The following is a 12,343-nucleotide window of genomic DNA, read 5'->3' as shown; positions in this document are numbered from 1 at the left end:
CACTGGAGCTCTTTCATAACGACCTAAGACCTTGATCTGGGTGAAGCGGTCTTTCAGGTCCAGCACTCGCATGTAAACAGAGGTGGTGAAAGTGGATAGCATTAGCGCTCACGCTAGACGTATTTCCATTTCCTTTTCCTCCTTGACTTGCTTTTTTGTGCATCATCTAGAGCTGCGCTAAATAGTTTACGTTTAGAAGATGCTGCACCAGCACAGCGAGAAGATTCCAGGTTCGAGTCCGGGTTCAGGGCCTTTCTGTGTGGAGTTTTTCATCTGCCGCCTAAAGACATGCTTGTTAAGTTAATTGGTGATTCTAAATTGGACATAAGTGTGAATGGTTGTCTGTCTCTCTGTGTTATCCCTGCGATGGACTGGAAACCTGTCCAGGGTGTACCCCGCTTTTTTAAAATGAAAAAGATTCCAGCCCCTCCACAAAGACTAAATCTGTACGCAAGTACAACCCCGACTTTATTAAGTTCTGCTTTGTGAATGGAGGTATTGAGGCAGAGCTGAGAGCCCAGTGTGTTGAGTGTGGGCTAAAGGCTAATGCTATCCGGCATCTAGAAATCAAACATCCAGAACTAGTATGAAAGCTGGTGGATTTTTTTTCCCAAGAGAAAAGAAAATGAGATACGGATACAGAAAAAGGATCTGTTGTGTCACTGACTGACGCTAATGTGCTTTGAAAGCTAGCAGCTAGCTACCTCGTAGCTACATGTCGGGGAAGCTGCTGCTAAGAAGCCAGTGACCGTCATAAATTATCAAATTCAAATTCATATTCAAGGCAATATTTTCATTTGCACTTTATTTTATTTACAGTTTGTTTAATTGGAAACGTTTATTATTCTGAATGTTTACTTTATTAACACAGAATTTTATTTATCAGAATCTCTCTTCAGTTCAATCTAAATATTGAGCCGTTATATTTGTTCTTGTAGCAGTTTGAGTTATTGTCATTTCTTGCCTGTTCAGTGTTGTTTTAGATGATCACAGTGTAACATATCATGTTAAACTATAAGTGGATAACAAGTCAAACCAAGACTTGATCCATGTTGGATCAATTAAAATTAAAGTGTAAATATTTAAATGAGCCTCGGCCACTTTGCGCTGGGACTATTGGGCCCAGAGGTGAAACAGGTGAAATAATGAGTCCTGCTCTAAAGGCTGTGATTTACCAAACCTGCCATTTCCCAGTGTTACGCAGTGAGTGATCATCTGTAATTCTAGTTTTTCTGGTGTATCCTGCACCACTGGCACTAGTTGGACACTTTACTACCCATGTAGTCTTTCCAAAGGTGCGTTCAAGTGCAAGGCTTTGGTCCAAACACAGTCGACCTTTGTTTCCCGGAGTACGTTTGATTTGTTATGTTCGTACATTAAATTTTATTGGCTGCAGAGTTTCTTGGTCAGTGTCACTCTGAATATTGGCTCAGTTTCCAGCACCACAGTAAAAACCTTTGTCTGAATCCCAATGACTTCCACAAAGTAAAGTACTGACTTAAAGTTACTGTGTAGTACGTTTGGGTCAATACTCAATATGGAAACAAGTATTAGGAGAATCATGTTGTTTTCTATCTTAAACTTTACATACGTACTGAAATTTATTGCTCTAAAAATGCACTGAAAATCCATTGTAAAAGGTCATTGTTGATCTGTCAGACTTAACACCAAAATCACCCCTCAACAAAATTACTGTCTCTTCACTCCTTGTATGTTTATTGTTTAAATAAATGAAGGTGATGTTGTGGTTTGCACTGACACATCCCTGGGTTTGGACCGTAGGGGATTGAGTTTGCATGTTCTCTGTGTGCGGCCTTTTTCCCAGCAGTCCGGCTTCCTCCCACAGTCCAAAGATACGCTAGTTAGTTTAATTGGTGATTATAAATGAGCTGCTCGTTTGTTTCGTTGTGTTTGTCCCGTGATAGACTGGAGACATGACCAGTGACAGCTGGCGTAGACAACCCAAGGAAATCTCAAGTATGGACGTTTTACTGTGTCATCAGAGTTTGAGTATGAATTTCTAAAGGAACTCGTTTTTAAAAACTCAGCATTAAAAAAAAAATTGAACCTCAAATATTTAGCCTCAAAATAGAGAATGTCTGTTTTTGAGGTTGATTTTGTTGAGGTTGAATAACTCAGTTCTGATGACTGTTCTATCAAAACAACATAATAACCTATAAATAACATCAACTCAGAAGAACAAGTAAATAATGTTTTTTTTGTTGTTTTTACATTTAATGAACTATCCTTTTACAAAACATTTTATAAACAACCTGAAATCTGTTTAAGAAGAAAAATGCAATGTCAGCACAAATCTTAGCGGAGAAATTAAGAACAGGTGCTGATTTTATTATGAAACACTTTGCAAATTCATCCCCTGGACCTTCTGCTGGGCTGCATGTGTGACACCTCCTCCAGTGGACAAGCAGATATTAAAAATGAATGAATGAATTGTCTTAAGATGGCAAAACAACCAGCTTCAAATCATAAACTTGGATTTGCAGTTTATTCAGGCAGGAAGTGATTAGCGGTGATGTGACTTGTCTGTCTTGTTTGTCCATCCAAACGCGTCGTTGTGTCTGTTTTGTCAGTCTGGTTAATTTTTGTTTCCACTTCCTGCTTCACTTTCAACAATCGTGACTGAAGCTTTCCCCGAAATTGCCGTCATACAAACCTCTCCTCGATATTCTCCATCTTTATTTTTTGGTCCCTTGTCAGGTTGTTAATCTGTTTGTGACAGCGCCCAACTCCACTAATAAAGCTTTGATTGACGCATGTAGCAGCAACATTATTACTTTTTAAAAAACAGTCTAATTAGCCGTAGGAGAAAGTACTTCAATTACAGAATAGAAAAACACGACACGACCGTTTCTAATTGGCCCAAAGGGGCAGTGATTCATCCACTGAAGACGCCACGTTCACAATAATACTCAAAATTGCACCTTCAGGCTGTTTTTTGCGGCCCAACAATGTGACCATTTTATACTTTCCAAGTTTCATAACTCCGTCTAAAGTTGTCGTGGCTTTGCTGGGACCTTTTCTTCCTCTTGGCTGTGATTACAGAGGTGAGAAACACATAAACAAGGGGTCTGCTGTTATCTGACCTATCGTAATAAAACACAGACTACTCCCCCTTCCTCTTCCTGTTTGGGGGGGGGCTAATGGGAAAATGAGTCTCTGAGGAGTCCAGACTGTTTTGTAATTAGAGCGGCTGCCTCGGTGCCCTGGCAGCTCCGGCTCTGTGTGGCTCAGTGTTTCGTCTGAACGCTGGGGCCGGTCGTGGCGTCGTCTCTGGCTCGGCCGGTGCGCTCACGTTTTTACGGCGTGTAAACGGAGGCCTCCGCCGCCAGATGAATAGCGGCAATTCACTCGCTTTAAAAAGGTGTTGTTTTCCTCGCCAGGAAGTTTACAGCATCAGGTATTTTAGTGACGCAAGCGACGCTTAAGGCTGTTACATAAGACTCCACCGTAATTCCAGCTTTGTTTGAATTTTCAATTTCCAGATTTGCATGCCTCATTAGTATCACGAGATAATTATTGAAAATACGTGACAAAGGTGAAGAGCATTTCTTGCATACTAAGCAAGAGTTTTACGTTGCAGATAAGGTAAAGATAATGTTGCTATGTAGATGACAAAGTTTTAACCTTATTCTTCTATTTCTGTCTGCTCAATTAAAATTAAAAAACAACTTCACATTGTTATCACTGAACTAACTTTACCGTAGGGGACCAGAATTGATGGGAGCTTTCAACCTCTTACCATCGAGTCCTTCTACAAACACATTCAGCTGTCACTCATTTCTTTGCGGTAGACGCCCAGTTTCCGGTGGCAGTGACCTGCAAATCTCCACAAACTTAAGCTCATTTCTCTCTCCAAACACCCTCTGAATTATCCTCTTTACTATTATCAAAGTTGCTTTTAATGAACATGGTTTAATAGTCGGTCGTTTGAGTGTTTATTCTCTCGCTCTGTAAGAAAAAACCAGCATAGGGAGAATATGTATTCAGATTCAGTGCTTCGGAGGAGGCTGTGTCTATTTTTAAAGACCTTTATTGTTGCCTTCTCTCTTATTGTCCACCTCTGACTGCAGCCTTTTTGTTTGTGCGGGCTTTAATGATATAGAAAATAAATTATTACCCATCGAATGAGTCATACATCCAAAAAAAAAAAAAAAAAGATTTGTTAAAACATCTACTGTTTTCAAATATCAGCTCTGGCAGCTCTGGCAGCTCTGACGTTGTGTAGATTTATTATGCTTTCTTAACATGGTTTAAACCAGTGGTTCCCAATCATTTGATTAGCAGTTTAACAATTTTATTCAGTTTCATTTTATACAAAAACATCTGTAGATCATATTCTCTAAATTGCAAATTTTACATCCTAAATATTAGTTATTTTTATTTTTATTTTTTTTTTTACTATTTCTATGTTTGCATTCATGCCTTCATGAAAACTTGGAAATTCTATAATCCTACTCAGAAATGTCAGACTTTCTCGTTAAAGGTTAACTCGGAGGGGAATAGGTAGGTTTGGTAGATTGTCACCGTTTGCTGAACATTAAAATAAAAAAATTAAAAGTGCAGCAGCTGTTTGCTTTTATTTTGGAAGCAGTAATTTCTGAGCTTGACAACTCAGAGCTCATTTTTTTCCCAAGTTGTCTTGAATGCAGCATCAGCTTCAGCTGGATCTCAACCAAATTTTACAAGACCCGCCACCCACCCAACTTCTGATTGACAAGTGATGTGTGTTTGGAGAGAGAAAGCTGCATTAATCTCATTTATTTGGTAAACGCACTCAGGTGACTGTTAGAACCTGATAATACCCTGAATCAATCTTTTTTCTGTAACTGGCACCGTGCCAGGATACCTTAAACCCTGCATATTGTTCATGTAGGGAGACACACACAATACTGGTTAAAAACCAGCGACTGGTGAAACAGGTGAACCCCCTCTGATCTGATCTCTGGCGCCCACTATGGGGGGTCACGGACCCAAGGTTGGGAACCACTGGTTTAAACAGTTTCAAACAGGTGTTTCTAGTGCGATTGTTATTAAATAAATCAACTTGTAGCAATTTTCTTAAATGAATAACACTTGCTCATATGCTTTTTGTCCATCTGTTTGCTTAATGAATATTCCTCCCACCTCGCTACATGATCCAGTTTGAGGATGATACTTGAGTCATGCTTTGGAACGGTTTAGTTGCACACTTGGACAAAAAACATCGGTAGTCCTTCTCGCAGGCCGTCCCCACCTAAAGGGGGTCTCCTCCTTCCAAGTAATGACTCATTTCTTGCGTCTGACAAATGCTAATAAATACTTCTTTTGCTTGGGCGTAGTTGAAATCCCCCTTTTAATTAAAAAAAGGAAAAGGAAAAGTCAATATGACCTTGATCAGCTGCGTGTGAAACCCAGTTAATCCTGCTGCAGGTGTGTCCTCCCTGAAGTCAGACTGGCTAAAGAGGAGATTACTGGTCCTTCTCAAAGAGATATGGTCGTGTGTGTGTGTTTGTGTGTGTGTGTGGGTGGGGTTGCCTCACCAGGAGAGCAGAGATGGCCCCGTCCCAAAAACACAGGAAGCTGCTGGGTGGGTTCGGAGGGGGTGTTTTGCTAGAAATGGAAACGGATCGTGAGAACAAGTGTTTCCTCGAGTTTATGCGTTCGTAGCCTTACACGTAAACGTGTGCGCGTACGAGTGAAGGCTCCTATTTTGGTCGTCTGAGCCAAAATAAAAAACGAAACAAAACTGCGTATTGTTGAGCTTTAAGAACATTGTCCTTCTCTCTATCTCCCTCGCATGGCACACACAATCAGGGTGGAGAGGAAACGGTGACACCCTGAGAGAGGAGGAGAGGGAAGGGCTTAGTTTGTGGCCCTCTGAAACACACAGAGAGAGAAACAAAGAGTAAGCAGGAGAGAGAACCTGGGAACAGGAGAGGGGAACGTGGCTCAGGTTGCGCCCGACAACAAAGAGTTTGTCACAGAGCAGACGGAGACGAGGGGGGAGGAGGCCGAGATGATGGGGAGACGGGTGTAGAGTGAGAGTGACGAGAGGTAACCGTCGAGGAACAGCGGGTGAATGAGGAGAGGTAAATAAGGAGAAGGGCTGCGCGGGGGAAGCGAAAGGTCTGGAGCGAAACGTTGGGGAAATCCAAGAGACGCAAAAATCCGAGGGTGTCACGTTTCTGTCGAGCAGGTATCCTGATTTCCATCTCATGCAGAGTCCACTTGTTTTTTGTTTTGTGTGCGGGAAACAGGAAAAATAACACTATTCAGACGGGGGGAAGTAATGTTGTGAAACCTCTCCGGTCACCAGGTGTTTGATTACCTGTGTGTGTCAGAGGGCAGAGAAATGAAAGAGGGTTTCATGTTATTTATGTGTGTATATTTTATGTTGTGCTTATGCTTGAAGGGCCTATTTGAATTGTGAATGATGGGAGATTAAGACTTGGTTCCAACTCTGTGGTTAGGGCGAGGTTTATGAGAACGAAGTAGGGGAAGTTATTAGTCCGATGAGAATAGATGCAGTCGACAAAACCAGTGGTTTCATTTTATTTTCTGCAGTTATAAAGCGAATTATCATCAGTGTGAGTGAGTTTAGACCTTCTGCAGTTTATCTAACCTTTCTTTGCCTTCTTCCAACAACAGTATTGATCCTGATGAATTTGCGTGTGTGTGTGTTTTGTCTGCACAGGACAACCTCAGTGTGTTTCTGCGTGGCTGTGAGGAGCTGGGACTGAAGGGCTCCCAGCTTTTTGACCCTGGAGACCTGCAGGACACATCAACACGCCCCACAGCCAAGTAAGAGTCCAAAGCTCCTTTCGGTTTTTGTGTTCTCTGCGTAGAATGACTATAGGATAAGTTGCGAGTGAGATGTCGTAAATTCCTGCCCCGTCCTCCTCTTACCTGTTCCCGTGCTCTGCAGAAATCAAAACCAACGTTGGTGCTTTTGCGATGATTTGTTCTGCAAGTCAGGACAAAAATACAAGAGCACAAGAAACATATTCCACTGACTGAGGTGACTTGGACTATAATGCTCTAGGGCAGCGTTTGCTTTTGTTACAAAGGAAATTCTTTCCACTACGTTTCATTCTTCCTTTTTAAAAGAGTGAAACGAGGTAAAAGGGGATTTGGTAAAATGGAGTCTAATCTTGGTGTGGAGTGTTGGACTGAAAGTGTTGAAGTGTTAAATACTGACTATATATTCGTGAACATTTTGTCCTTAAAGTTTATGTTAGAAGCTTAAAGTGGACAAGCGGAGGGATTTCTATCTGCAAAACTGCCGCTCTTGTTCGTTATCCCTGGTCTGGCTCATTGATGCATGTGAGCAAAGGCCCGATTGGTCTGATCCAGCAGAAAGTTTCAGAACCCAGTGCAACACAGTTTATTTTGAAGGGAAATGCAAAACCGAAGACGAGTCATAGTGTCCATGGTGACCTCTGTCCACAGCTGAAGGAGCATCAAAAATGAACCATCCTGCAATGGAAGAAGGCGGCTTCTCCTGATGAATTATTATCAATTATGGAATAAAGGGCACCAGCATGCATTTTAAGAAGCTGGCAGAGTCATTGAGAAATGTTCTGCTGGATAATACTTTGACACATATTACCTACTTGAGCATTGCTGTAGTGTAGACCAGCGGTTCTTTCTTGGGGTCCTGGAACCTGCATATTTTTGAAAATGAGCTGCTTAATGTAATTTCAAGTGCTGACCCGAACATGCAAGTTAACACCTTCCTGCAGATGTTTCACAATAAGAGCATTATTGAGAAACGGATGAAACACTGAAACAGTAGGGGCCTCATAGTCTGTGTTAAGTCATGCAGTAACTTTAAATTACTCTTGTGATACAGATGTAATAAAGAAAAAAAAACTGTTCCCCTCTGTAGTTTAAGATAGATAAAGGTCTTAGTCACATGTAGTAAATAATCCCATTTCTATAAATGTCACATGATCTTTATTTTATTTTCACGGACCCTTTGCAATTACACCACCGACCACTAGGGGTCCCCAGTTGAGAATCACTGGTGTCGACCAGTTGTAGCCATTTATCAAAGCCACTAAATGTACAATTATACAATGCACATAGAGTATAATGCAAGCGGAGGGTGTTTGCTTCCTGGAGGACTCGTATGAGCACAAAGGCACAAATACACAACAGAAAAAAAGGCCTGATTTGTGGTTTGTTAAGGTAACTGTGTAAATGGTGGATTTAACTGTCTTATCTCATTTTCATCACACAGTAGGATCTGCTCTGTAGCTGCTAATCACATCACATGGTTTTCATCCGTTGTTTGGAGCTATTCTGTTTTTTTTTTTTTTAGTATTACAGGACGTTTTCCTGTCGCCTGTGTTTTATTAACTGGATGTATTCAGCGCTGAAGTTGAACAGTTCCGTGTTAGTAGGTGATTTGTCCCTATTTTCTTTGTGCGTCTCTCTCTCTGTCTCTCGCGCTGTCAGTCATCCAGCCTGTCATTCTCCGCATCAGACAATCAACCACTTCTCTGCAACACAAACAACTCGACGGGAGTCAATAGAAGTTTGTATGAGGCTGTGTCAGTACAGGAACAATGGCATATTTGTTAGACACAACTGGTCTCTGTCCAAGTGCAACACAAGCGTTTTGCATCACTCGCTGAACCGTGACTCCTGCTTTGTTGCTTGGTAACAAAGCCAAGTGCATGTAATTATTTCTTTAGATATACAGTATGTGTTTGTGTGGGTGTTTCCAAACGCGCTTGACTTGATGCGCGGCGCAGCTGATGTTTCATTCACGCGGCGGCGGCGGTTTTAGGAAGGTGGTGCTGCTGGAGACGGGGCGGATGGAGGTGGACGGTGCTGATCTTAGCCTTCAGTCTCAGGAGCAGCTGCTTGACTGGTTCTGTCAGGACAAGGAAATGTTTGAAGGCGCTGAAGTGGATCTGTGTGTGTATTCACGTGTACACTGATGTTTACACAGCCTTTGTTTTGAGTGAGTTTACACGGTTGCGGTTTAAACGGGGACACTGGGGTCGTTTTCAGTAAAAGTCAATATTAATGGTAATAACTGTTTTGTCGAGTCCGATTTGACATGAGCAAGCATGCATTTTTTCAGATTGCTTATTATAATAATAATAAGGTAAAAGCATAAAAGCATTATATGAAAATATATATAAAAATATAGAAGATTTTTATTCCGGCTTTAAAAGAATCCAGGCTCCGTGCAGCCCTCAGCAGGATGAGGAGACTGTTCCAAAGATGAGATGCAGCCGAGCAGAAGTGTCTGTCCCACGGTGGAGAGCTCAGTGTTTGTAACTCTGAGGAGGAGGAGGAGGAGGAGGAGGAGGAGGAGGCTGCTGCCTCCAGATCTGAGGGTACGGGTGGAGGATTGTGGAGTGATGAGTCCTTGTAGGCAGGTGGACACACGAGGAGCAGGAGGGAGGGACTTCATAAGTACAATTTGTCACTTTAAAACACAGCTGATAGCATTTACGCTGCAGACTCATGCTTATAATTACAATCATTTATTTTATAGTTCTGTTTATATAGTTGCAGTCGGCCAATTGCAGAAACACAAGGTTATAACACGAGTGCGTTTAGTGCTTCGCCAAAAATAACAAACAAATATTTTCTACTCATACTTCACACAAACACAAATTCAGTTTGCAGCTAATACCATCTCCAAGGCATAGCAACATATTAGCAATTTAAAGTGCAAAATGTAAGTCTCAAATGGCTTAAAAGGTCAGCCATAACATTATGACCACCTTCCTAATATTGTCTAGGTCTCCCTTGTGCCTCCAAAACAGTTGTGACTCATCAGAGAATGGACATGGGCCTTCTCTCCTGTGGTGTCTGGAAACAGGGTGTTGTTAGTGGGGGCCTTTGGGTTCTATGGGTTGAGGGGAGGGATTGTTTGTGGATCATCCCACAAATACTTGACCAGTTTGAGATCGAGTGAATTTGGAGGCCTGGAATTTGGAATTTGGTGCTGGAGTTGTTCTTAAAGTGTTTGTGTGTGTGTGTGTTTAGGCTGCATCCTGCTGGGGTTGGCTGGTGGGTGCTACATATCCAAGTAACATCCAGCATGAATGAATGCCAGGTCCAAAAGTTTCCTAGAAGAACTGAATTATCACAAAATGCTCAATGTCATTTACTTCTCCTGTCATAATGGTCATAATGTTATTGCTAATTGGTGTATGGGATCAAACTAAACTTTCTTGTTTGTATTGTTCATGTTTAAAATAAAAAATAGGATTATGCTTAGGAGAATATCAGAAGCACAAGGACGATCTATAGAGTTAACACGACCTGAAAGGAAACATTGAAGTGGCCTCGTGCCACATCCAAAGTGGTTATGTAAGCCGCCGCCGTCGTACAGGAAGCTATTTTCTTCGCACCTCGTGCTCGTGGCAGGAAACGGTCTTTGGACAGGTGTTTACTCGTCCGTCTGAGGAAATCGCCTCAGACGGGGGGGGGGGGGGTAAAGACGGGCAGGTTCTGCTGCACTATGAGCTCAGGCTTGAAATATGCCCCGTCTCCTCGCGTGCTGATGGAAACAGATCGATCGGAAGACAGGTGACAGTTTGCCAGGTAGTCAGTCAAGCTGTGTTTACATTCTGCTGTCTTCAATGAAGTAATGGACGCTGAAACCGATAAAGGCAAATGGAAAGAAAAATAATAGCAGGATGGGACAGATTTGTGCTCTAACTTTGCCCCTAAATATGATCTAATACCCGGTGGAATCCATTGTTTGTGGAGGAACGCAGTCCGTCTTGGTGTTTATTTAGTCAGCTGACAGAAAGAGGAGGAGGATGATGAAGATGACGAGGAATGGTAGGAGCCTGCAGAGGGGAGATCATCCCCTCCAGCTACTTTCACCTTCAGCTCTTCTTCTCCTCCTCTCACGCTCCTTTGTTCCTCAGGTCTCCGCTGTCACGGAAAACCCGTGCAATTTGGGTGTCGCTTGCGTGTTGAGTGAGTCTGTTCTCTGTGACCCTCAGGCTTTGGAAGCTGGTAATAAACAGCTCCATAATGTGTAGTGTGAGTTCAGAAATAAAACCAGGGCTGAAGCTCAGACGTTTTGTAGATATTGATGTGGGTTTGCTCTGACCACGTTGACGTGTAAAGATATATGTTAGCGTCTCAGTTCTATGGCATAGCCTTTACCATGCACCCCCCCCTCCCCCCCAGAAATGCAACAGCTGTGATTGTTCCACAAGGCATTTCATTGGACACAACACATAAAATCTCCCAGCATCCACTCAGACGTCCTCTCTCTTTTCTGTGTCGCAATGATTCTAGTAAAAGTATTAACTTCGACTCCAACATGAGCTACTCGGTGCTCGGACTAGCACTTCAGTGGCGTAATTACAGAAAGATTGGTACAGACATAAATTCTGCTTTGTGTCCTTGATTTGTTTGTGTGTTTACTTGAAACCCCTTCATGGCCTGCGTCACTGTGACACAGAGGGAAGCTCGAGGCGAACGCTGTCACTTTCACCCACGGAAATGTCGTCTCGCTGTATTTTTTGGTTGAGTTTTATGAGCCACTGCCGGTCGTAGACAATCAACAACGTGGACACTTCTTATCAGATAAGATTAATATGTAATGCATCATCAGTTTCAGCCTGGGTAACGTTATGGGTTTGGCTAAATTAAGTTATTTAGGGGATTCTTGTTACACATTAATGCTAATGCTAATCGCGAGCTAATGCAACATTACTTGCATGTTTCAGACGTGTCCAAGCATTTGCAACGTTACCCTCAACAGTGTTTCCACTAACTTTTTGTAATATCTTTGTTGGAGAAGCTTCAGTTGATAAAGACAGACCAGACTTCGTCCCATCTGTGTCCTACTTTGGTCAAATCGTCCATCCAGTGTCCCACTGAAAATAACACACACAGTGAGTGTCACAGAGAGTGAGTGTATTAGTATATTCTATAAAATATGTGTTTCCCTCGTCCACTCTTGGCATCCAGTTAAGCCCCGCCCCTCAAAAAATGTCCCATTGTTTACGCTTCTGTGTGTAACCATAGGTCGTACATTCATTGCACACATTTCCCAAAACCCAACACGCGTTGGGTGGATGAAGACATCAAACAACTGATCCTCAGAAAGAAACTTCTACATGTTTGTTTACATGCATCCCTAGGGATGGATAATTCCATCTTAATTAGTGTTTATCCCTTAATCATATGTTGTTTTTCTCTGTAGGATATTTCCATTTTCCCATAAAAGTTTCTGTGTGTACGTGCAACTTACACTGATCCGGCACAACATTATGACCACCGACGGGAGAAGTAAATAACATTTAAACCACCTTGTGACAATTCAGTGTTCTGCTGGGAAACGTTTGGACCT

General features: G+C 42.2%; 1 protein-coding gene across 15 annotated transcripts in view; it reads left to right on the top strand.

The window, feature by feature from the left end:
- Positions 1 to 12,343, top strand: part of LOC125007843 (LIM and calponin homology domains-containing protein 1-like) — a 103,374-nt gene that overhangs the window by 49,660 nt on the left and 41,371 nt on the right. For 14 of the 15 annotated variants that reach the window (XM_047584700.1, XM_047584698.1, XM_047584697.1 and 11 more), the window contains one exon: positions 6,695 to 6,801. In XM_047584700.1, the coding sequence (XP_047440656.1) occupies positions 6,695 to 6,801 (107 nt within the window). Of the gene's footprint in view, positions 1 to 5,666; positions 6,197 to 6,694; positions 6,802 to 12,343 lie in introns of those variants that run through there. The other variant, XM_047584693.1, reaches the window with a different exon arrangement.

This window comes from Mugil cephalus, chromosome 5 (genome assembly GCF_022458985.1).
Source record: "Mugil cephalus isolate CIBA_MC_2020 chromosome 5, CIBA_Mcephalus_1.1, whole genome shotgun sequence".
Lineage (NCBI taxonomy): Eukaryota > Metazoa > Chordata > Actinopteri > Mugiliformes > Mugilidae > Mugil > Mugil cephalus.
This window is presented reverse-complemented; position numbering and strand designations above follow the sequence as displayed.